The 25,541-nt window shown below is 42.6% G+C and overlaps 2 protein-coding genes across 3 annotated transcripts in view; one reads left to right on the top strand and one right to left on the bottom strand.

Moving 5' to 3' along the window:
- Calu (calumenin) overlaps positions 1-21,389 on the top strand; it is a 29,302-nt gene extending 7,913 nt beyond the window's left edge. Inside the window, exons 2-7 of one of the 2 annotated variants that reach the window (XM_036181765.1) lie at positions 866-1,095; positions 6,439-6,632; positions 10,976-11,142; positions 11,808-11,868; positions 17,382-17,581; positions 19,080-21,389. In XM_036181765.1, the coding sequence (XP_036037658.1) occupies positions 875-1,095; positions 6,439-6,632; positions 10,976-11,142; positions 11,808-11,868; positions 17,382-17,581; positions 19,080-19,184 (948 nt within the window). In that variant the 5' untranslated portion in view covers positions 866-874 and the 3' untranslated portion in view covers positions 19,185-21,389. Of the gene's footprint in view, positions 1-865; positions 1,096-6,173; positions 6,368-6,438; positions 6,633-10,975; positions 11,143-11,807; positions 11,869-17,381; positions 17,582-19,079 lie in introns of both variants that reach the window. The other variant, XM_036181764.1, reaches the window with a different exon arrangement.
- An 872-nt stretch (positions 21,390-22,261) lies between these two features.
- Positions 22,262-25,325, bottom strand: Opn1sw (opsin 1, short wave sensitive). Its single transcript, XM_036180431.1, has 5 exons — positions 24,980-25,325; positions 24,600-24,768; positions 24,197-24,362; positions 23,584-23,823; positions 22,262-22,914 (listed from the first exon to the last, which is right to left on the bottom strand). Exons 1-5 carry the CDS (start codon positions 25,323-25,325, stop codon positions 22,795-22,797), a joined length of 1,041 nt encoding a protein of 346 aa, XP_036036324.1. The 3' UTR covers positions 22,262-22,794.
- Positions 25,326-25,541: the final 216 nt, after the last annotated feature.

The raw sequence follows: 25,541 nt of genomic DNA, 5'->3' as shown, positions 1-25,541 counted from the left end.
CTGGGAGTACAGCTATGCAGATGAATATATAATGGTGGTTTTCTTATGAATGGCCATCCAGGTGCGATAGTGACTCAAGGTTAGCCTGTGTGAGAGACCTGGTGCTATTGGACTAGGAAGCCACTGAGTAAGTCAGTGGTTCCTGCTCCGATGATCATCAGTCACCAGAGAAGCTTTGAATGCCACTACTAATGCCTGGGTTCAACCTGAGAGATTGATTCTAAGAGGATGGAGCAGGGACTCATTACTGAACTCTTCTAGATAATTCTAATACTCAACTGTGTTGGAAGACCAGATCACTGATAAAAGTACAAAAAGCAAATGATTTAGAATCAGGATTTAAGTCTTTTTTTTTTTTTTTTTTTTGTTTTTTTTTTTTTGTTTTTCGAGACAGGGTTTCTCTGTAGCTTTGGAATCTGCCCTGGATTAGCTCTGTAGACCAGGCTGGCCTCGAACTCACAGAGATCCACCTGCCTCTGCCTCCCGAGTGCTGGGATTACAGGCGTGCGCCACCACCGCCTGGCTAGGATTTAAGTCTTATCCTTTCAGTTTGACTGTTAGCATCTTGGACAAAAAAGATGGAACTTTTGGTGTCCCTTGAAGAGAAACTATTTACAAAGTAGTTGTTTGAACTATAATTTCCTGATTAGCCTGCAGTCATAAAGGAAACTGGTGAAAATGCTCCACCATAGGAACTGGAGGTCTGATAGCCTACTGTACTTATATATTAAGTAATAATATTTGGCTAATATAAAAAACTTAGATATGTATACATATCAAATTAATAATTTAATTGAGCTGTGTTTTGATTTCTTATTATCGAGCGTACTGCCTTCTGTGTTAACTCTTTGATTTTCCTTTGTAGTAGGTTGTCATGGACCTGCGGCAGTTTCTGATGTGCCTGTCGCTGTGCACAGCCTTTGCTCTGAGCAAGCCTACTGAAAAAAAGGACCGAGTACACCATGAGCCTCAGCTCAGCGACAAAGTTCACAATGATGCCCAGAATTTTGACTATGACCATGATGCCTTCTTGGGTGCAGAAGAAGCCAAGAGTTTTGATCAGCTGACACCAGAAGAGAGCAAGGAAAGGCTTGGGTAAGATGCCTGTTCTTGGTCAGGGCATGGGTCCAGGGAGTTGAGAAATACCATTTGTAATCAACTAGTTATTTTTTTATTTTTTTTCTTTTCTGGTTCAGTCACTAATAAAGCTGTACTGAGCTCTGTCCTTCTGAGTACTAACAGCAGAATTGCTACCACTAAAAAAATCTAATAAAATCCCTTCTTTCATATACTTCTGCAGTGAATAACAATATACTTCTACAAAGTAAAATCATTTTCATGGAAGTACCCTGTAGGCCTGGAAAGATGGCTCAGTGGTTAAGAGCATATACTGTTCTTGCTGAGGACCCAGATTCGGCACTTAGCACTCCTGTTGAGAGTTACCTATCTGTAACTCCAGCTCGAGGGTATCTGATACCTTCTAGACTCCAAGGATACCTGCACTCACATGCACATGGCAATACACAGACTCATGTACACATAATTCAAAAATGATAGAATATTTTTTCCTGTTGAACCCAGCTTAAGCTTTATCATCTTGAGTCCAGAAAATTACATGGGGGTTGTTAGTTCTGCTGCTTTTAATTTTAAAAAACTTTCTCTAATTTATTCAATGATGCCCAAGCCAAGTAATGTTTAAGTACCTAATAAACTAGAAATTGGATTCCCTATTTCTGTAAAGTTTATTATTTCCCTGTCAAACCAACAAACCAACCATGCCCTTTAACAGAGGTGTCCAACCTTTTGACACTGATGTGATGTTATCTTCAACAAAACTAGGGTTGGGAGTATAGCTCGGTGGGACAGCACTGTCCTGTATGTTCAGGATCCTGGACTTGATTCCTAGTACCTCAAAAACTGAAACAAAACAATAATAAGTAAGGACAAACATGACTGTAGCAAATAATGGTCTTGCTTTCAGAATAGGGTGGCTTTCAGTGATGCTGTTCTAGTCAGCTTTTATGGCCCTAAGCAGCTTCTTAACCTAAAGACTTCAGTAGTGAGGTTGGAGAGATGGCTCTGTGGGTAAGAGCACTGACTGTCCCAAAGGGCCTGGGCTTGCTTCCTAGCACCCATACTGCAGCTCACAGCCATCTGTAACTTGAGTTCCAGAGGGTCCAGTGCCTTCTTCTGCCCCTATAGGTACTACACACATGTGGTACAAAGATAATGTATGCAGGTAAAACACATACACTTAAAAAAAAAAAAAAAATTAAATCTTCACTTAGAAGACCTGTCTGTTTTGGCTCTTCTAAAACTTTAATTTTTAAGAAAGTGCAGGTCAATTCTGTGAAAATATTCTCTGAATGAGTACCACTGATGCAGCTTTGGAGATTGTTTTTAAGAGATTTATGTAGCAAGTTGTACCTGCCATCATGTACAGTGCTATAGTTGTAAGATATTCTAGAGTTTTCTTTGATGAAAACTTAAATAACAATTTATTCTTTGTGTCGCATGCTACCTGAAGTGTACACTGTTTTGTTCTTCAGCACTGATAGAAGTAATGAAATGATTTTGCTCTATTGAATGAACTATTGCTCAACACCTGAGGATGGCTGAGAAACACACCAGAAAGCAGCTTTCTTCTCTCGGTTGTCTCTGTCTCTGAGAGATCATGCTTGCTTTTAGTTCTAACCTGATAATCATGCTAACATTTTGGGCTAAAAAAGAGCAGTGCATGTGGGTACTCTCAGTCCCTGTGTCATACCTATTAATATTGTATATGTCCGACATACATCTTCGTTTGAACAAGTCTTCACAGTACTCTTAAATAATGGATGACCCTTAAGTTTGGGGTCACTTAGGGTAGATAGGACTTTAGTGAAAAGAAAATAGCTTTTCTAGCAGTTTTCAGTAGAAAAAAGTTTTCCATTTTTTTCATCATTAAATATCAAAAATTCAGCACATTGGGCAGGCTGTGTATAATTGGAAAAAGTAATGAAGCCATGTTTTTATGCAATGTGTAAATGAACTAAAAAGTTTGCTTTCCCCTGTTTTAGAGACAGTGACAGACATCCTTCATTTATGCAGTGACTACCTTGAAAGCACGAATCTCAGGTGAAGCCAGCACGGTAGTGCACACCAGCTCTTGGGGAGGCTAAAGGAAAAGGATCGCTAGTTCAAGCCTGGACCACATAGTGAGATTGTCTCCCCAGGAGAGAAGAGTCCCAGATAAACTTGCATTGTGGCATTTTAAAACATTTATTTGGTAGCTAACTTTTCATCAAAATTTGCAAATCACAGTCACCGCCACCACCACACACACGCCACCCCTGTCATTCTCTGAGAGAAATCATTACGGAGAAAAGTCATTGTTTGTATATCTAGTTTAAAAAAATTAATACTATTTTTGAAATTTCACAATTTTTTTCATAATTTTTGAGGCATGGTCTCACTGTATAACCTTGTCTGGTTTGGAACTCACAGATCCACCTGTGTCTTAGAGACACCATGACCACAGAAACTCTTAACAAAGGAAACATTTCATTGAGGGGACTCGCTTACAGTTTCAGAGGTTTAGTCCCTTATCATCATGGTGGAGAGCAAGGCGGCGTGCAGGCAGATGTGGTCCTGGAGCTGAGAATGCTACATCTTGCAGGCAATAGGAAGTCAACTGACAGTCTCACTGAGGGAAGCTTGAGCAGGAGACCTCAAAGCCCACCCCCAAGTGACACACTTCCTCCAACAAGGCCACGCCTCCTAATGGAGCCACTCCCTTTGGGGGCCATTTTCATTCAGACCATTATAACCTGTCTCTGCCTCCCTGAGTTTAAAGGTGCGTTCTACCATGCTAGCTAGCTCAGTGCTGGAATTTCAGGCATGTGCTATTATGCCCAGCTCTTTTCTACTTTGCTTTATCTAGGTGTGTGTGTGGGGGGGGGGGGTATGTGGCAGGGTTTTAACTATCTCAGACTAGCCTTGAACTTACTATGTAGCTGAGGATTACTTGGACCTCTGACTCAATGGTGGGATTATAGGTGGTGCCACTACACTAGGTTTATGTGGTGTTGGCACTGAACGCAGAGTTCCATGCATGCTAGGTTAGCGTGCACCAACTGAGCTCCAGTCCCAATCTTTCACTTACATGTTTTAGATCTATTGTATTTTATGTGTATGAATGTTGTACCTGTATTTATATATGTGCACCAAAGGCATGCCTGGTGTCTGCAGAGGTCAAAAGAAAGCATCGGATCTCTGGAGCTGGAGTTACAGATGGCTGTGAGCCACCATGTGGGTCCTGGGAACTGAACCTGAGTCCTCTGTAAGAGCAAAGTGTTCTAACCACTGAACCATCTCTCCAGCCCTTATTTTCTCTCAGAAGGTTGTTTGTACACATACACCAGGCTACATGTGGCTCATGAAGTAAAAATGTTTACTCTTTCCAAGAAGAGTTTGCCAGCCCCTGAGTTAAACCTTTGGGGGGTTGATACAGAATAGAGTGCTGCTCAGCCAGCCACCTTTGTTAAGAGAACCCCCCAGTCATAGTCTATTTCATCCTAGCAGTACTTCAGGTATTTATAGTAGCTTCTAAATCCTTCTGGGATTGGGAGAGGCTCTGATACGGTGTCCGTTGTTTTCTTAGTAGTGGCACCATTGGTAGCCACTTGAAAAGTACCATTTAAACAGAAACTGGATCCCACTGTAGATAATGCAGACATTTTCTTAATTCTCTCAGAAAGGTTTACCGTGTCCATGCAGGTGGAAGACAGTGTTTAGGAGAGGCCATCTTGGAGCATTCCCTGGTCTGCTAGTGGTATAGAGCCCAGGTTGGAAGAGTGTACATTCTCTCAGGGAGAGTGCTGGGTTTAGATAAGAAGTAGAGCTAGTGCTGTGTCAGTCTGAATCTCTTTAGAGTCTTGCCAGTAAGAACTCTGATTTCTAATCACCTTCTCATGTTCTAGTCATGACACAGCCATGAACCAAGAAAGGACATTTGCTGCCAACATGTATAGGTTTTTTCATTCAAGCAGAAGAATGTGCTGATTGTTCACTTTTGCTGAAAGTTTCGATACAGAGTTCCCATTTTAAACTAGGCTGCTTATTGTGTGGCTTTACATAGCCTGTCGGAGTCCTCTAGAAATAGGAGGTTACATCTTTGGGGGCTTTTTTGTCATGAGCATTTACTTAGTGGTACTAGAGCTCAAACTCAGGTCCTCACAAACACCAGGCAAGTACTCTACTCCTGAGCCACACTTAAAGCCCGCAGACTGTCTTTAAATCCTTAATTAAAGTAGCATATCTAGAAAAAAGCTTATAATGGAAGTAGGCCCATCCTTTTGCCTTGTTGTTTTGCTTTATAATCTGCCTGCTAATAACCTCTCAGCTTATTAACAGTCTTCCAGCCAGGAATACACATTCTTTCCATGGCATTCTCACAGTTCTGATTTCATGGCTATATGTAAAAACCCAATTCCATGTAATGTATAAGACCTACTGGCGTGGTTTTTTTTGTTTTTTGTTTTTTTGTTGTTGTTGTTGTTTTTTTTTTTTTTTTTATAACTCCTGTATTCAATTGTTTTTTTACAATTATCTTGCCTTAAAATATATGTGACCTGAGTTTTTGTTTTTTGAGACAGGGTCTCACCTGAGAGCTTTAAAAAAAAAAAAAAAAAAGTCTGTGTTTTTAACAAAAGAATAGCTTTTTTTCTAAAAGCAACTAATTTTTTATTTTAAAGTCTGATTTAGATGTCTTGAATTCTAAGGAAAACATTGTAAATGCTTGTGGTTATTTACCCATAGGTATACTTTCTTTTAAAAACATGGTAAAGAAAAAATATAAAGATTTACATTGTATTTGATGCTCAAGTGAGAGCCCATGTCGACATGGGTGTTCAGATCAGACTCAGACCTAACTGAAGAGACTGTCTGGGTTGACTTTAGGACCCAGTGCCCTGGCCATGATCTAGTCACCTTTTACAGATGGCTATTGCAAGCCGGGAACAGGCTAGTAAAGAAAAAGTGTTCGGTTGTCTGACAGTTTTGTTTTGGAAGCTTTTTTTTTATTTCTATGTGTTAGCCCTGGGCAACACCTATGGTCACAGCACACTCCTGGCTATGTCCAGAGACTTGTAGTTTTTTTAACTTCTTGCTGGATTTCTCTGCATTTTCTACAGAAAGATTGTAAGTAAAATAGATGGCGACAAGGATGGGTTTGTCACTGTGGATGAACTCAAAGGCTGGATTAAGTTTGCACAAAAGCGCTGGATTCACGAGGATGTAGAGCGGCAGTGGAAAGGCCATGACCTCAATGAGGACGGCCTCGTGTCCTGGGAGGAGTATAAAAATGCCACCTACGGCTACGTTTTAGGTAGGTCCCTACTGTCTGGGGGAAAAGCCTTGTGGACCTGGCCCTTGAAACACAACTGTTTTGTCTTGTAGAATGATTGTAGATAAAATAGACGCGGATAAAGATGGGTTTGTGACGGAGGGGGAGCTGAAATCCTGGATTAAACACGCCCAGAAGAAATACATATATGACAATGTTGAAAACCAGTGGCAGGAGTTTGATATGAACCGAGACGGCTTAATCTCCTGGGATGAGTACAGAAACGTGACTTATGGCACTTACTTGGGTAAGGGGCAAGATGTCAGGCTGGCCGAGACTGTGGTCTTGAGTCAAAGAAACAAATGGGTCAGACAGGAAAGGGGGGTACTGTGCCAGACTTCAATAGCTTGATTCTGAGTTGACGTCCCTTTGTTTCATTAATTTAAAATTTGTATATTATGTATCTTAAGTTTTTATTTTGATCCTCTGAAGTTTGACATTTATGTCTTGAGCACTGCAAACTTACTTTGCTATTTTTTCCTTTGTATCTCACATAAAGATAATTTTTAGAATAGATTTCATGTATAAGACTGTATTCTAGCAGTGCAAAGCAAGAGGCCCTGCCTTGAGCTGCCTCTTACCATGGTACTTTTCAAATTTGGGGCCTGAAATCAAATCAAATTAGATTCTTTTGTAACGGGTAAGAGTAAGTGGAAACTATTGGGAATGGATGGAATAAATTCAAATAAGATAGCTGTCAGTGTGTCATGCTTACTGGAATGTAGAAATGAAAATTTCCCATTTGTTTTCTCTGGCACCTGAGTTTATATCAGCCTGCTTTGCAGATGCTTCAAGGCAAGCACTGCCTCGACTGCTTTTGCTGTTGATTTGGTAGGCGTTTTGTTTGTCAGGGCTATTGCTTAATATTTTCTTTGACTTGGATGCTTTTCTCCTTGCCTGCTGTTGAACTCCAGGTGGCAGTCTTACTGAACTGGTGAGCAGGAGTGCTTTTATTCATAGAGATTTCTGTATTGTGTGTAGTTTCAGTTTGAGGCATGAATATATAAACGGTACTTTTTGTACTTTAATCCTGAGTTTAGGCAAATTAGAGTTACAGGAAACGTTTCCCACCAGTTTGTTCCCCCACCAGATAGCTAGCTGTCCTGTTAATTACAGGACTGCATGATTTCTGGGGAAGAGACTTGTTCTCTTCCTAAGACTAAAGTGGCAGTCTCTCAGGGCTTGACATTGAGCCAAGAACCCAACATATCCACCAAATTAAGAACATGTGTATTAAGAACCCAGCACAGATGGAGACGCATTCCATGTTTCTTGCTCTTGGGCTGAGACCCAACACCCTTCTGACTTAATCAGAATTAGTTATAAATGTGAAGCAAAGGATAGACTAGACTATCTGTGATCTCAACAAAATGGTGTGCTAATAAATCTCGGCTCAGCCTTTGGTACTCCTTTGCCGTCCAGAATTCTGCTTCAACTATGTATAATTATGTGCATAAAAATCTGTTGAGAGCTTTCTTGCCTCAGAGGGCTGATGATTCAATGTAATGGGTATTTCTACCGCCTGAGTCTGCACAAGGCAAAGCACTGGCTGGAGAAGTAATGTCTTTATAAGGCCTCCTTCCCAGGAGGCTGTGGGTAGTCAGCCCTCAAGGGGTAGCAGGCCAGCTTTAAACAAGTGCTGAGGAGTTCTGTGAGAAAGTGTTCTTGATTTGAGTTTGTGTGTGTGAATCAGCTCAGCTTTTAAAAGCTAGTCAGTGATTCCACCTTCCACAAAAGGAGCTTTTGTACTGTATGCACTGTCTCTCATAAGGAAAAAGAAAAAGATGAGCCCTGCTTAGAGCAGGACCCCAGAGGCTGAGAGCAGAGCCAGCAAGGACTGTAAACTGGTGTTTGGGATAGGCGCCACACTTCAAGTCATCTTCCTGTTCTTTGATAGGTGTGTGTTGCTGTCAGGCTACTTGATTCTAGTCACCATGTTTTCCCCAAGGAAGGAGACAGAGGGCTCTTAGGAATCTAGTCTGAACGCACAGGTTGACTACTGTTACATGACTTACTGAAACTGGGTATTTGTTTTTAAAAGACAACTTAGTATTGAGAAAGATGTTATTCCCTTCATTCTCTATCTCTAACCTACTGTGGTTTTTGACTTTGCCTATGCAGAGTCCCACAGCCTTGTGTGAATTAATATTAGTACTGTTTACCAAGTTCTTGATGATCAACAAAGCTTCAAGATGTTTAGTTTTCAGAATAGGGCAGTTTTTGTTTTTGTTTTTTTATTTTGGGTTTTTGTTGTTTGTCTGGTTGCTTGAATGTTTGTGTGGGAGTTTTTTGTTTGGCCAGTTTTGGATTTTTTGAGACAGGGTCTTACTATGTAGCCTTGGGTGTCCTGGAACTCTCTGGAGACCAGGCTGGCCTTGAACTTACAGAGATCTGCCTGCCTCTGCCCGTTAGCCTCTGGAGTGCTGGGATGAAAGGTGTGTGTCACTATGCCTGGCCTGTCTTCGTTGTGTGTTTTGTTTCTCCAGACAGTTTCTCTATGTAGTCCTGGCTGTCCTGGAACACTCTGTAGTTCAGGCTAACCTTGAACTCAGAGATCTGCCTGCCTCTGCCTCCCTTAAAAGGGGTGTTCCACTAACTCCCAGCATTTTTCTTGTTTTGTTTTGTGTTTTAAGTGCTTAAAATATAGGAAGATTGGCCTCTAATATCAAACATCAACAATATGGTGTTATTGTTAAAAGAGACCAGTGAGTTTTTAGACAAATAGTACCATGGACTTTATTTAGTGTGTTACAGGAACAATAATTTCTTAATTTTAATGTGGTATTTTCTACTTCTCAAAGTATCTTCATACCTCCTAGGTCTTTTGGTCCACACAGCAGCCCAGTTTCTTACTTTTCTGTAGTTAGCTCTTTTATATTTTTTCAGTTTATGGAAATTAAATTTTAGTCTTCTAGATGCTTATGTGGAACCAGCTGCTGCTTGTACAACTCAAAATCATAACGATTAGATTAGTCTACATTCCATTTGGTTATATTATGATTTTTTAAAAAGATTTTATTTTTTATTTATGTGTGTGTGTTTCTGTTTCTGTGTGTGGGTATGTGCCAGAGGAGGCCAGAAGAGGTGTCAGATCCCCTGGAACTGAAGTTACAGATAGTTATAAGCTGCTGTATGGTTTCTGGGAATTGAACCCAGGGCCTCCGGGAGAGCAGCAGGTGCTCTTAACCACTGAGCCATCTCTCCAGTTCCATATTTTAATATTTATTTTCTAATAAAAGCTTGATCAAAGAATAATTGACATCTGAAATGTATCTATCACTTCCCAAAATGTCCTCCTGTCTTACCTCCCCATATGCCTCAGTCTTCAAACAACTATTGACCTACTTTCTCTACCCCTGGAGCATCTGTATTTATTCTTTATGTTTGGTTTTCCAGACAGGGTGTCCCTGTGTAGCTTTGCACCTGTCCTGGAACTCACTTGGTAGCCCAGGCTGGCCTGGAACTCACAAAGATCCACCTGACTCTGCCTCCCGAGTGCTGGGATTAAAGGCGTGAGCCACCACCGCCTGGCCAGTCTGTGTTTTTTACCTGTAATTTTCAGTAGATTTGGGGAGAGGGTCAGTGGGACCATTCAAAATGGTGATGTTCTTGTTGTTTGAGTCCAAGTGACATTGAAATGAAGTTGAAATTAGAAGGACAAAGACCTTTGATACCTGTGGTCTTAATGGGAGCTCTAACATTTAATAAAAATGATGGCAGCTGTCTAGTCATTTTAGTTTCGTTTGTCTCCCTCCCTCCCTCCGAGAGAGGTCTTCTCTAACTCTGGCTGTCCTGATACAAACTGTGTAGACCAACTGGAACTCAGAGATCGCCTGCCTTTGCCTCCCAAGTGCTGGAATTAAAGGTGTGCGCCACCACTGCCCAACTGTTTGTTTCTTATTAAACTTTTTATAACCACTTGTGAGGTAGGCACAGTCTCATGTTACAGAGTAGGAGACTGAGACACAGTTAAGTTTCTTGCCCATGAGCTGGAGAAAGGTCTCAGTAGTTAGGAGCACTTGCAGATGCCCTGGGTTCAATTCCCAGCACCCACATAGTGACTCACAACCATCTGTAACTCTAATTGCAGGAGATCAGGTGTTTTCTTCTGACCTCTGCAAGCACTAGGCTCTCACATGGTACACAGATACACATGTAAGCAAAACGCTCGTGCACATAAGAAACTTTTAAAAAAATCAAAAGAAAAAAGTTGCTTGCCCTAGGCCACACAGCTAAAGGTGATAAATTCACACCCAGTGTAACTTAAAGCCTCCACTGCCTCCTAGATAGAACTAAGAAATCCAGGCCTCCAATTAACCCCAGCACCAGTATGATGAAACAGCACAGAATCGAGTTAACTAATCAGGAGCCAGTTGAATGGCAACCTTCAGCTTAGACCCCATTTGGAGGTGTGATCTCTGAACTTTAGTCTACTGCTGCCTCTGAACTCAAAATCATTTCTTCATGATTGGCTGAACTTTCCCTGTGTGTTTATTCTTGGTTTATCTTGTTTGAAATCGGTCTGATTCCTGTACCTTTTTGTGTTTTCTGGAAGCCTTTTAAGACTTTGCCTAAATGTTTGTTTTCTAGATGATCCAGACCCTGATGATGGATTCAATTATAAACAGATGATGGTTAGAGATGAGCGGAGGTTTAAAATGGCAGATAAAGATGGGGACCTAATTGCCACAAAGGAGGAATTTACCGCTTTCCTGCACCCTGAGGAGTATGATTACATGAAAGACATAGTTGTTCAGGTAGGCCAGGCCAAGGATGGCCGACAGCACCTCCTCCTCCTGCTGCCGCCTCAGCTCCCTGAGAGGACTTAACAAGCATAGCCTGGGATTGTTGTTCAGAAGCCAAGCAGTCTGTGATACTCAGGCCTTCCTCAGAAGGCAGACTCGTCTCCCATGAGCAAGAGCTCGGTATGACTAGGACTACAATCTTTTGTCATTTGATAGCGTCCTCCAAAGGACTCAGTTATTATAGGTAGAAGCGTACGTAAGTTGTAATTGCTAATATTCAACAATTTTCTAACTAGAAGAATATGAGTTTCCTTTTTTTCTTCCTTCCCTCCTTCCCTTTCTTCCTTTCCTCTCTCCTCCCTCCCTCCTTTTTTTTTTTTTTTTTTTTTTTTTTTTTTGTTTGGGGTTTTTGTTTTTGTGTGTATTTGGGGTTGGTTGACTAACTGGCTTGGAGACTGGCTATCACTCCATATCTCTGTCCTGGGATTTGCTATATAGGTATATATATAGACCTTCAACTTGGGATGAGCATTATATCCTCTGATCCTCCTGTCTCTGGCTCCCAAGAAGCTAGGATTACGTGTGTGCTGTCTTTCCTAGTTTTAACCACACATACCATACTATCTTCTGGAAAATTCAACCAGAGACTAACAGTCTTTTTGTTCCTTTCTGTTTAGGAAACAATGGAGGATATAGACAAGAATGCTGATGGTTTCATTGATCTGGAAGAGTATATTGGTAAGTTTTCTGTTTCTATTGTCCTTAAAAACTGAAATGCTTTAGAAGTTGTCATCATCCATAGAAACAGTTTACCTCATGGGTCAGCTCTTAACAGATTGTTAAGCCAGACCATGTGATGAATAGTAGTAGGTCGTGGCAAGTATAACTTGGACAGGAGAGGTTGGCATGTCCCAGTTTTGACCAGAGGACCTAAATTTAGTTCTCAGCACCCATGCTGCCTATAATTCCCACTCTAGAGAATCTGATGCCTTCTTATGGTTTCCATAGCCGCTCACATGCCATACCTTCACAAAGACACACAGATGTATATATGTACACATAATTTTTAAATAATTTAAAAAGAAAGTGTATGAAATAAAGTGATGGAAAAGCCAGACATGAATCTCAGCACTTGGCAGGTAACTGCCAAGAGTTCAGAGCAAGTCTGGACTGTGAAACAAAAACCCTACTAAACGGGTGACCAGCCAAGGGTTCACCGACGGTGTCATGCACATTTGCTGAGTCTCTGATCAGTTTCCATTTTATTTAGGGTGTGTATTTTGGTCATTCCCCCCCACTGTGTGTGTGTGTGTGTGTGTGTGTGTGTGTGTGTGTGTGTGTCTATGAGGGAGCAGAAGCAAGGCTACAAATGAAACGAGAGGATTGAAAGTATTTTTTTTATTCTTGAGAATTTTTAATATATGTATACAATGTATCATGATCATATCCACTCCCTCCTTCCCTGTGAAACTTACTATCCTGAGAATAATTTAACAAATTGCTTTCTAATTACTCAGTGTCTTGGTTACAAATGGCATTCTGTTTTGAGCCGGGCGTCTGTTTTGAAACATAATTCTAATGCATATCTTTTGGTATACTGAGATAGGGTCTTCAGTGTTGCTCGGGCTAGCCTTGAGTGAGTAGTTTGGCTCTTTTGTCCCTTTCTGCTGGTTGTCTCTTCCTCTACTGATTGTTTCCTTTGCTGTACAGAAGCTTTATAGTTTTGTGCATTTCATGTGTCTGCTTTTACTCTTGCTGTCTGTTTGGGCAGCTTCCACAACTACCCTTGTCTGTGCTGAGTCCTGACTTACATGTTCCTCCACTGATCTCACAGTTTGCAGTTTTGCACTTACGTCTGATTTATTCAGCCTTCTGTACATGGATGTCCATTTGCTGAAGAGGTTCTCCGTTCTTTATGGAGAACCTCGTGGCTGTAAATACATAGATGGTTCTGGGTTCTCAGTTCTATTGCACTCACATTCATAATAACTTTCTAGTGAACATTCTGGTTTTGTTTTTTGATCTCTGATCTCGGGTGTTCAGAATCCAGCCTGAAAGGGAGTCTTAAAGCTTACCTCTGTTACTGTCATTAGACTGCGCTGAGCAGAGTCACCCCTTTACTTAGCTATTCTTCCATCATCCCTGACACAGAAAGTGAGATGGACAGGAAGAGAGGGGTTTTTGTGAAATAATTGAGTTTCATCATGACAGTGTCTTGTTTTCTTAACCCAAGTTGATGTTTATCAGATTTTCTACTTTTAAGTATTTTATTCTTGGTTTTGGCATTTTTGTTGATAAAGCTGAGTTCTCCATTTAAACTTCTGAAGCAGAGAAATTTAGGCTTATTGTGATTAAGTAACATAGCTTGCAAGCATTGAGGCCAAATAAAGGGATACAGGTTTCCTTCTGCATCGTACAGATTCAGGGGCAGAGGAATTACATTATGCAGCTACAAATCAATCAAGAGTGTGTATAGCTTTCTTTTGTAGGTCAGTAACTATGGCAAGCTTGTGCAGCTGGGTTGCTGGGGTTTATAGACCTCATATTCTCTCCCCAGCAGTGTCTTCCAGTTTGTGGGCATGTGCCAGTGTCTGCCCTGTTAGGAAAGAGAAGGGGCTGGTCCTGCAGGCCTAAAGCTGCAGGACCTCCATGACACAGGGCAACAACAAGGTATCCAAGAAGAATCCTAGTGAGGGCCCTGCGTCGATAGTGTAGCAGAAACCAGAGGCCTCGAACCAGACCAATGACTCTTGCAATGAACACTTGCAAGTAAAGATATGTGGACAAAAAAAGTATTCTGTGTGACTCACACTACAGCTTCCATAACGAGAATTTCCCTTTTTCCCTTTCTTTTCTCTTAGTTTATTCTGTTTTGGGGGGAGGTTGCAGGGGTAGGGGCAGATACAAAGGGATGGGAAATGAATAGGATCAAGATTTGTGATGTAAAAAAGCACAAAGAATAATTAAAAAGAAAGTTAAAAGTTATTACAGGAGGTAGACTTGTGAAAAGAGAGTGGAAGGGCCCGTTGGCTCCTCTCTTGTCTGGCCCGGATCCTAGTCATCTTCCCATCTGTCTGTGTGCATTTCTTTGTTTCTCTGTGATACATTTATGGTTCCAAACTTTGTAAGACAGTCTGAACCAAAAAATTAATTCCTTAATATTATCTGGTAAGTTGAATACTTTTTAAACAAACTAAAATAGTCTTTTTTCTCATCTTTACTCATAGACCTTTAAAATGCACTCATATGGTATAGATTAGCTTCTGGTTTTGTTTTTTAGGACAGTGTCTCGCTGTGTGGCCCAGGCTGTCCTCACACATGTGGTGGTCCTCCTGACACGCTCCGCCTTCCAGTAGTGTGCACCACCACACCAGACCTAAAGAAATTTCAATAAACACTGTTTACTGTGTTTTCAAGTGCACTTCTAAAGTATTTAATTAGACAGCTAAAGCATTGTAAGCTGGGTGTGATGGCCCTGCCTGTTATCCTAGCACTTAGGAGGCTGAGGCAGGAGGATTTTGTGAAGCTGAAATACACCAACTCTTAAAAAGTAATTCAAAAATTTAAACTTGCAATAGATAGTAGATGATACACAGGAGTCACTTTATAAAACATGGTAATGGCATCATGGTTCTATAAGAAAATTTAAAAGTATATGGGAGTATACTTTTATACCACTAGGTGGTGCCTAGTATTTGCCCTAAAATAATTGGGGTTGGGGGGATCGTGGATGAACATGTGTGGCAAAGCCATGGCAGCTCCTGGAGTTGGTAGCTAAGTGGGAGGTCTATGGGGTTTTTTCTAAGTATGTATATGTTTGAAAGTTTTATTTGTTTGTTTGAGGCAGGGTTTCTCTGTGTAGTTTTGGAGCCTGTCCTGGATCTCGCTCTATAGACCAGGCTGGCCTCGAACTCACAGAGATCCGCCTGGCTCTGCTCCCAAGTGCTGGGATTAAAGGTGTACGCCACCACCACCTGGCCTGAAAGGTTTCTTGATGAAAACAAAGGTGGTAAGTAGGTGCCAATCATGATTCTAGAATACAGTGAGCGTGCAGTAAACTCACTCTGTAGAGCAGGCTGGTTACAATCCACAGAATTCACCTGCCCCCGCTTCCTGAGTGCTGGAGCTAAAGTTGTGTTTGTTCTGTCACATCCGGCTAATTGTTATTTTTGCATTTATAGTCGTTAAAAGGGAAATAGTGCTTTGAGTTATATGCATGCAAAAAGGTAAATGTAAAATATACACAGTTTTTCTTTACTAAACTGGAAACACATTTATTTGTGTTTGTGTTAGGCGCTGGAGGTTAAACCCAGGGCTTTAGCATGTTAGGTGGGCTCTCTACCACTCAGCTACATCCCAGTCCTATATAATTTCTTAAATGCCAATATTTGGTTGGCAATAGTGTGACCGTTCCTTGATTATAGTTGATTTTTTTGTTTAATTTTGTAGGGGTGTTCATTCCATTTACTAGTCACAAAATGAACAAGAAATAGTGTTGACTTGAGAAAATGAAAGTATAAGCCATTCTCTACTATTTGTATTTTATTTTTATTTTTTGCAGACGTGTTTCTTTTCTTCTTGATTCATTTTACCTTAGAAGCATTAATTATCTTGACATAACTACTTGCAAGTGTATTGTGCATTTAAATGGAAATATCAGAAGAATTATTTTCCAGAGTAAAGCTTAGTGTTCAATGTCTTACATATTAACTTACTCTGAAAATGTTATACAGAGCTGGGAGGCTGGGGCAGGAGCATCTCTAGTTTGAGGTCAATCTGGACTAAAACCCTGTCTCAAAACCAATTGAACAAAATAGCACTTCCTGTACATATGTTACCCTACTGTAAAACAGACTGTCACTGAAGCCCTGTCTGTGTAGCCAGTAGAATGGGAGATTTGCGACGGCCATGCTACTTTGTCCTTCCAGCTTTTGGGTTATGTGCCAAAATTTATGATGTAATCTATCATCAAAATTGTTTTTAATGATCTCATATCTACAATTCAGACTTAGTTTTTCTTTTTCACACATAAAAATTTAGGAACCTCTTGACATGTGAAAGCATTTGTTACGAATTTTCCTGGCCATCTGCTTTCTCAAGACCAACACCAATGTTTTCATTGTCTCTAGAGCTTCTTATGCTTTAGTAAGTTTCATTCCAGGTAAAGAAGGGGAGGTTGTAGAAGAAGAAACTGGTTAGAAGAAGCCTTAAGAGCCGTGCCACATTCTTTCTTTTTCTTTTTCTTTTCTTTTTCTTTTTGGTTTTGGTTTTTCGAGACAGGGTTTCTCTGTGTAGCTTTGCACCTTTTTCCTGGAACTCACTCTAGCCCAGGCTGGCCTCAAACTCACAGAGGTCCGCCTGCCTCTGCCTCCCGAGTTGTGGGATTAAAGGCGTGCTCCACCACCACCGGGCCCCATGCCACATTCTTGCACAGTTGAATTTTTAAGAAAAAAATTATATTTATGTAGTTGAGACTCAGGAATTTGATTCTTTCCTGCTTGTCCCTTCTTGGTGTACTCTTGAGGGTGTTCCTCTTTGTATAGGGCATTCTTGTCCTGACTGAAGACTACTGGTACAGACACTTATGTAGGCATTGGCTAGTAAGTAGACCATTTCCTTCAGAGTTTAGAGCTTTACCTCCTTAAACCAATGGTTCAGTATAATCAACCACTTGGGGTAAAATGCAATGTAGTAAGCAAGGGAATCTTACTTGATGTTAGTCAGCTTACTTTTTTACTTTGAGATAAGTTCTTATGTAGCCCAAGCTAGCTTTGAACTCCTGCCTCGGCTTTCCACAGTGCTGGGTTTACAAACATACACCACCATGCTCAGCTTCACCTCCTTATTTCTGCCCTTTTTTCCCCCCTGCCTCCCCCCTGCCCATAAGACAGAGCTTCTTTGTGTAGCTCTGGCTGTCCTGAAACTCACTATAGGCCAAGCTGGTCTCGAACTCACAGAGATCCGCCTGCCTCTGCCTCCTGAGTGCTGGGATTAAAGGTGAGCGCCACCACCACTGGGCTTCTACTTTGTTTTTAAAGATACAGGCCTTGCTCTGCTGTCTCTTGGTCAGCATCTGGAAATACTCTTGAAAAAGACAGCAGTGAAGCCACGGGAAAACTACCTTCCTTTCTGAATTCTGTCTGGCCTAAGAAAACTGTGACTGTGTGTGGGTACCAAGAAGGGTTAAGCCAGATTAGCATGAGGAGCCTTTGGAACAAGACTAACTTTGTTGTGTCTGTCTATGCACACAGGTGACATGTACAGTCATGATGGAAATGCTGATGAGCCAGAATGGGTGAAGACAGAGCGAGAACAGTTTCTTGAGTTCCGAGATAAGAACCGGGATGGGAAGATGGACAAGGAGGAGACCAAGGACTGGATCCTCCCTTCAGACTATGACCATGCAGAGGCAGAAGCCAGGCATCTAGTCTATGAGTCAGACCAAAATAAGGTAAGTCATTCCAGACCCAAGCAGTTTAGCCATGACCAAAGTCTTCCTAGGAGGTTGCCTTAAACAGATGTCATCAAAATACACCAAGTATTTTTAGAGTCTTAATTACCTTAAGTCTGCCAAGGACCTAAATTTAATGACCAGAAATCTTCAGGATAGCACTCCCTATCTGATCTCATTTTGGAAAGTGCTTGCTCTGTGCTTATAGTGCTGGAGAAACCTGGGCTACAGCAGAGTGTTGCTTTAAAGCCTGACCCAGCGTGTATCAGCTCTAGCTGTTGAATCCCCAGGAAATGGTCTTTTTAAATTCTTGGCTGTTATTTCCTGTGTTCTTTTACCTATTACAGGCTCATTCTACCTATTGTCTAAGCCAGTTATTGCCATCCTAAATCAAATACACACATACGTATATATAATTTTTTAGAGGAAGAGAGGCAAAAAGCTGACTGACTGACTGACTGACTGAGACTCTAAATATATAGCCTTTGCTGGCTGGCCTGAAACTACAATGTAAACCAGCTTGGCCTCTAGCTCACAGAGACACACTTACCTCTCTCTCCAGTGTTAAGATTAAAGGTGTATACTGCCAATCCCAGCACCAAATATATTCTTAAAATATAAGCACTTTACATGGGTTATAAGCCAGATTTTCTCTGGACCCTGTTAAAATTGAGAATTGTCTGAGGTGCTTAGGTAATCACATTTTCACTGAGCCTTGTCACCTTTTCAGAGACCTGGATATTAAAGACCAGCTTTATTGTTTGGAACATTCTCCAGGCTTCAAATGCTGTTCTTAGACCCTTATTAAGGCTTGATGAGTTTTAAGTTGTTGCTCAGCATCACTTCAGCAGCCAGCTGTCATGTCCTGAGTTGTGAGAAATGTGAGCAGTCCTCTCTGAGGAGTCTTGGTGCTGTTCGAGATGAGTGACAGCCTGTTTTGGATGTGACTCATGTTGTTAGAGTTGGGGTGATAGAAGGATTGGACTAGAGAGTTCACTGTTAGGCCTCAATATGATGCACCCTGGAGTATCAACACAATGTTCCTGGCCATCTTTCACCTACATCTAGCAGCTGCCCTGTAGTTCTGACTCCAAAAGTTGTTGTTGAGTATATTTGGCCCATCTTTTCACTTTTGACATTGTTTTTTCCTTTGAGATAGGCTCTCCCTCTGTACCCCAGGCTAGCCTTGAACAACTCTTCTGTCTGGCTTTCTGAGTACAGGAGTCAAACCTAGGGCCTCAGTCATGCCAGGCAAAACTTTACCACTAAGCTATATCCCCAGCTCACTAGTGATTTTCTGATTTTCTTGATGAAAAAGATGCTGGTGTGTGTATGTGTGTGCAAAGGACGGATGGGGGATAATGCTTGAGTTTGCATGTAGAGGGAACTAGAATCTTAAGTTATTACAGTCTCAAGTTATTCTTATTTTATAGCAGTCTTTCTGAATTTGGAATGGCAAGTATATATGGCCTCAATTCACTGTTCCCTGTGATTTCAGGATGGCAAGCTTACCAAGGAGGAGATTGTCGACAAATATGATCTATTTGTGGGCAGCCAGGCCACAGATTTTGGGGAGGCCTTAGTGCGACATGATGAGTTCTAAGCTGCAGACAGAGGAACCTACATTTCTTCAAAAGTAATTTATTTTTACAGCTCTGGTTTCACATGAAATTGTTTGCGCTACTGAGACTGTTGTTACAAACTTTTTAAGACATGAAAAGGCATAATGAGATAATGAAAACCATCCCGTCCCCATTCCTCCTCCCCTCTGAGGCACTGGAGGGGACCTGTGCTTCTGAGGAACAACTCTGATTAGTACACTTGTGTTTGTAGGTTTACACTTTGTATAATGTATAACATGGTGTGTTTATTTTTGTATTGTTCTCTAGTTGGGAGTATAACATGAAGGATCAACATCCTCGACCCACACTTGTAGGCAAATATTAGCCTTCTTTCTTACCCCTTACCACATATTTTTTTGTAATTCTCACTTAACTAATTTTTTTTTAAAGCCTGAGATCAATAGAAATGTTCAGGAGAGGAAAAGAAAGGAAAAACCTGTACTCCGTGATTTATGTTTAGAGAGAGAATGCTTTATCTGGCCTGTTGAAAAGCTTCATTTTACAGATGGTCATTTAGTTGTCATAGGCCCAGTCACTGAGCCTGCCACTGTTTGGGCAAGGCTGGATCCCTGTGCTGTCGAGCTGCTTGACGCAACTTGACTTCATTCTTTTCCCCCTTTAGGACTAGCTGTTTGCTAATTCTGTCAAGCGCAGCTGTGGTGGGAAGAATTGGGGCCAGTGTCTTGAAAAATGAATCAAGTAGTGTGTATGATCTCTTCACAGGGCTATTTCTAGCTCTTTATAGAGCTGTCTCCAACTAGAAACAGCTGGAAAACGAAAGGAAAAAAGTGTGTGCAGGGCATGCATTTTATTGTGATTGTGTACCTATTGAAGTCACTGTAAGGCCCCATCCTAGGAATCAATCTTGGTTTTACTGCAGTTACAATTGACTTTTTTCTGGTCATGTCATTGAAAGTGCCTTTAACAGGAAAAATAATTACTGAATGGGAATTTGCTTAAAAAGCCACAAAATGGGCACCTTACATGAACGCATTGAACCTCCTGATACAGTGGGGAGTTTTTTCCCTCCTTTCTCTCTTGTGGACAACAGCTAAACAGCAGTATTAGTTACAAGCTTGGTTGCAGTGTTCCTATCTTGTGGGCTGGTTTCTAAAACCCTCATGCTGCTGATTTGACCAGGGATCCTCATACCTCAACACAAACCACTCTCTTGTCAGGCCTCTGCTTACCAGAGCTTGAGCTCTGACTCAAGGATGGAAGGACATACAGAGGGGGCTCTTTGGTTTGAGGACCACTGCTTACCCTTCCTGTCTTTAACCCATCGCATCCCATTTTGTCACCTCCCTTTCTCTCTGACACTAAAAGGTGGGGTAGGTAGGAAGGTCATGGACCATCAGGTTGCCGTCCTTATCAAAACCCATCTGTTGCCAACTCCATTTACCCATATTTTGTGCAACCCAATATTTTGGTCTCTTATTAATGGGCCTCTTAAGAATTATTGTATTCCAAATCTTTAACCCTCAGGTTACTAAGATAAATATATATAAATGTATAACCTTTATTATTTCCTATATCTGAATAATACATTCAGGTGGTGCTGGGTGATGGTCATATCTGAACCTAGACCTACCCTTTGGTCTTCCACAATCCTGTTGAGGTAGGCTGCTTGGTGTGGTAAAGAGCCGGGTGTGGTGTAACTTCACCCCAGCCATTGCATCAAGCTCTTAATAGCAGATACACTCGATGTTTTAATCCTGGGATAGGAGTAATGAACATTCTCTGCCTTCCAGATCCTCAACTCTTTATTGTTAAGGAGACCAGAGATAATGCCACCAACCCTGGCTTAGAAAGGGTGCATCATACACTGTGTGGCACGAGGGCCTTACAGCTTGTTCGGTGCACAGAGCCTAACACTGATGTGAAAGTCACACACTTAACCAGCAACCTTAGTGTGTTATGATGACATAGTCTGGACATGGGGTGCTCAGCAGCAAGAACTGCTCTCATCTCCATGAGCCCCACATAGTGTTGGGGTTTGGGTTTCTGGTTTAAATCAAGTCTGAGGCAGTGAGCAGTGGCTGCATGTCCATAGGGTGTGCTCTGTGAATGCTAAGCTCTCTTGAATTTGAGTATTGGTTCTTTTTTATAGAGTGTAAACCAAGTTTTATATTCTGTAATGCAAACAGGTACCTGTTTCTGAATAAAACTGTTTACATTCATCAGGAGCTTATATGTCTTTCATTCTCTTGGAAATGGGATTGTGTTCCAGGACAGCCAAGACTACATAGTAAGACCCTGTCTCAAGAAACCAAGAAAGGGCTGGAGAGATGGCTCAGCAGTTAAAAGCACTGGCTGCTCTTCTAGAGGACCCAAGTTCAATTCCCAGCATCCACATGGCAGCTCACAACTGTCTGTAGCTGCAGTTCCAGGGGATCTGACACCCTTACACAGACATACATTGCAGGCAAAACACCAATGCACATAAAATGAAAATAATGATTTTTATTTGTTTGTTTTTTGGTTTTTCGAGACAGGGTTTCTCTGTGTAGCTTTGCGCCTTTCCTGGAACTCGCTTTGGAGACTAGGCTGGCCTCAGAGACCAGGCTAGCCTCGAACTCACAAAGATCCACCTGCCTCTGCCTCCCGAGTGCTGGGATTAAAGGCGTGCGCCACCAACGCCTGGCCAAATGATTTCTTAAAAAGAAAGAAGGAAGGAAGAAATGGGATTGTGGCTTAGAATTCTGTTATAAAATGTCAAAGAAAAGGAATTCTTCCAGAAGGTCCACCATGTCTCCCCACCAGGCTGAGAGAGAACATTGACTTTTCCCTCACACTTAGTCCGTTCCTATTCCTGAAGTTTCTGGTTGCTTCTCATTGCTATGACCCTCCTGCCTTCCAGTGCATCTTTACCTGATACAGGCACCCAGCATTCCTTAAGTAGAATTAAACACACATTGATCTTGGTTTTCATTTCAAAGGAGCTCATTTTCCAGGAGCAGCAGGTGTAAGAAGAGGGTAAGGTAAAATGTTTTTAGCACTTGGGTTTGATTTATAAATGGTACTGAGACATGCAAACTCATTTGAGGACGTCACAGGATTAAAGCTCTAACTTTAATCAATGCACAGCTTTAAGTGGATACATTCATGTAGCCAAGTGGAGGAGAACGCCTAGAATAATTCTGTTGAGTTGAGTGAGCTGAGGCAGCTCTGGCCATGGCCGCCACAGCCTAGGCTGCAGCAGCTGGGAGACATCACATTGGTAAGTAATTGTAAATTCTCTGTAGGTGCTTGGTGGTCGCGGCCTTTTTTCCCACTGCCCCTTTGCTTACTCTAACACAAGACATCATCTCAGGTCCAGCAAGGGGGAAGAAAAATGACTGAAAAAGAAAGTGTTTACCCATACACCAGAAACAGCCCTTTCTCTCACAGTTTTCCAGGAGTGAAGTGCCACTTAGGAGTAGAAACCGAACAGCAGCCTCGCTGACAGGAAGTCAGCAGCAGGAAATGAGACTGACTGCCGGGAGTGCCACTGCTCCCCTTCCCATCCTTCCCCTGTGTTAGGGTTTAAATGGAGAATGTAGAGACTAAATGTGGTGTTCTGCTTGCCACCAGCAGGCCAATTGAGGGTCCTTAGTGAGGGCCAACCTTGCTGGAAGAGACAGTAGAAACTTCTGTTTTCTGAGAGCCAGGCATGTCGGATTCATCTGTCATGGGCTTCCTGCACACCATCTCCAGGATGCAAGCCCGGAACTGCAAGGAAAGGTATATGTCATCCTTGCCCTGAAAACTACTTAAATTCCACTTTTAACTACTTGCTCTTACAGGCTAGACTTTAGAAGGGCCAGATTGAGAATTTGCAGAAGGCTAGACATACATGGCAGTGTACGCTCTTAACTCCAGCGCCTGGGGACAGGCAGGCTGATCTCTGAGTTCAAGGCCAGCCTAGTTTCCATAGAAGTTCCAGGATAGCTAGGGCTACACAGTTTGACCCTATCTTAAAAAGGCGTGGGGGGGGGGGGGAATTGCAAAAAGTTAGAAGTCTGTTATTATTGATATTACTTTTTCACCAAAACAGAAAACTTAAGGGTGGGGATATATAACTCAGTAATGAGAATATCTGCCTAGCATGTAAAAAGCCCTGTGTTAATCCCTAGCATTGCTAAAAGGCTCCCATCCCATTCTACTCTTTAGAACTACTCAATTTTTCTAGCTCCAAGTCTAGCCTCTCCCCTAGCATTTTAGGAACCACGCTCTTCATACACGTGCCTACCAAGAGCTTCCTGGCTTGCTTGGACTTCCTGTAGCTTTCCTCATCTATAAGGCCTGTGTAGCATCCAGGGTGCTGAGTTAAAACATAGTCAATAGGGAAAGAACCAGGGTCCAATGGCCCAGGGCCTCATGGGAATGTAGTCAGCTTACCTGCTTATTCATGAAGCAGTAGATGATGGGATTGTAGACACATGAGCTCTTGGAGAAGAAGGCAGGGATAGTGACGAGCCGTAAGTCCAGCCCGTGGTTACGATTGTTGACTATGTACATGGCCAGGGCAGCATAGGGCACATAGCAGAGACAGAAGGATCCCACCATCACCACCACCATGCGGCTCACCTCCCGCTCCGCCTTCTGGGTCGTCGCTGACTCTTGCTGCTGAGCTGCCACCTGGAATTGAGCACAAGGGTCAGTTGAGCACAAGGGTCAACCCTCTCACTGGCTCTTCCAGCTGAGTTTGGCTTTCCCGAGGCATCATGGGGATGGATCTCAGCTCTTTGGCATTCAGAAAGATCACAGCCTCACTCCCTCTTTCTTGGGTCTTTTACTCCTTCCTTCACTGGCTCTTGTGCTGGGGACCAGTCCTGCTAGGGAAGTGCTGTGCCACAGTTGTAACTCCACAGTTGTTCACTCCCCCTTCCCCACCCTCAATGATAGTCCTGTCTGACCGTGGATATTCCAGACGTGTCCTGCGGCAGACACACGCTCTCTGCTCTGGAGCCTCCTGATTTACTCCTACCTGACCCTCTCAAAAGCCACTCACAGCTCTGAGAGTCCTCAGCAACTGTGAGTAGGAGAAGCAGATGAGGGAGAGAGGCACGATGAAACAGAACAGGAAGAGGAACCAGGTGTAGTACTCGCTTCGATACTTGGTGCCCACTGTGTACCAGTCCGGGCCACAGGAGCACTGCAGGCCTTCGGGGATGAACCTGAAAAGGACCAAACATTCACTCTGGACTCTGAGAACCAGCAGGGGAGGAGCTGGGATTCCTGGGTTCGCTTCTCCAGTTGGAAGAATGCGGAAAGAACACAGTCATTCCAACTGCATAGTAAACTCCGATGTCTCCAGCTGCCCCTTTTCCTTACTTCCTCTACCAATGCAGATCAAAAAATGAAAGGTTATACCCAGTCTCTTCCCACATCAGACCACTGCCCTACCCTCTCACCTGCTCCAGCCAAAGAAGGGTGGGATGGACACGCCGATACCAATGGTCCATGTGGTCAGGACCACCATCAGTGCATGCTTGGAGTTGAAGCGGACGTTGCCAAAGGGCTTACAGATGACAATGTAGCGCTCAAAAGCCAGGAAAGCCAACGACCATCCTGTCACTAGACCTGTGGCAAATGAGAAACAAATAGGGTAGGTAGCCTCATCCGTGGAATACAAATGGGACTGAGCAAGTTCAGAGAGTTGGAGTGGAGTTTAATGCTCACACATCCTATTTTGGTCAAACTACTCAGGGTAATTAAGGGCCTGCTCCAAACCAAAAGTCTGGCTCCAGGTTCCAATCCTTTGCCTCTTCGCAGCCTTGGTTGCCTGTAATACCTGCTACAGAGCCCAAGAAGGCCTCCAGAGCACAAACATGGCGGCCAAAGAGGAAGTATCCGTGACAGCTGGCGATGAAGACAGTGAAGACAGAGAAGATGCAGAAGAGGAAGCCCCCGAGGGATACATTGACCAGAATGTAGTTGAGGGGCTGCCGCAACTTTTTGTAATGCAGTGTGGCCGCCAGCACTGTGGCATTGAGCGGGGTCCCTACAAAGAAGACAAGTCCCATGAAGGCTGCCTGGAGGTGGAAGGCCCAGACGGGAGCAATGTGGTACTGGGGCCCATCCCAGGGCCCCACCGAGGAGATATTCTCAAACAGGTAGAACTCGTCTTCTCCTGACATCTCGTGCTTGGGATGCCCTCACCACCACCTCCGGTCCCTCTTACAGACTCTTATTCTGCAGTTGCCCCTCCCCCAGTACCTCCCTTTAAAGACATAGTGGGCCTTTGAATGATCCTAAGCCTCCCAAAGATGAAGTCCAGGATTAGAGGCCTCTCCAGCCCCACCTAAACCTTTCATGATCCCAAAGCTGATTGTGTTCTTCAGAGGATAAGAGAT

The sequence above is a fragment of the Onychomys torridus genome, chromosome 3, assembly GCF_903995425.1.
Source record: "Onychomys torridus chromosome 3, mOncTor1.1, whole genome shotgun sequence".
NCBI classification, from domain to species: Eukaryota; Metazoa; Chordata; class Mammalia; order Rodentia; family Cricetidae; genus Onychomys; species Onychomys torridus.
The sequence above is the reverse complement of the archived record's forward strand: the minus strand, read 5'-3'. Positions and strand labels throughout refer to the sequence as shown.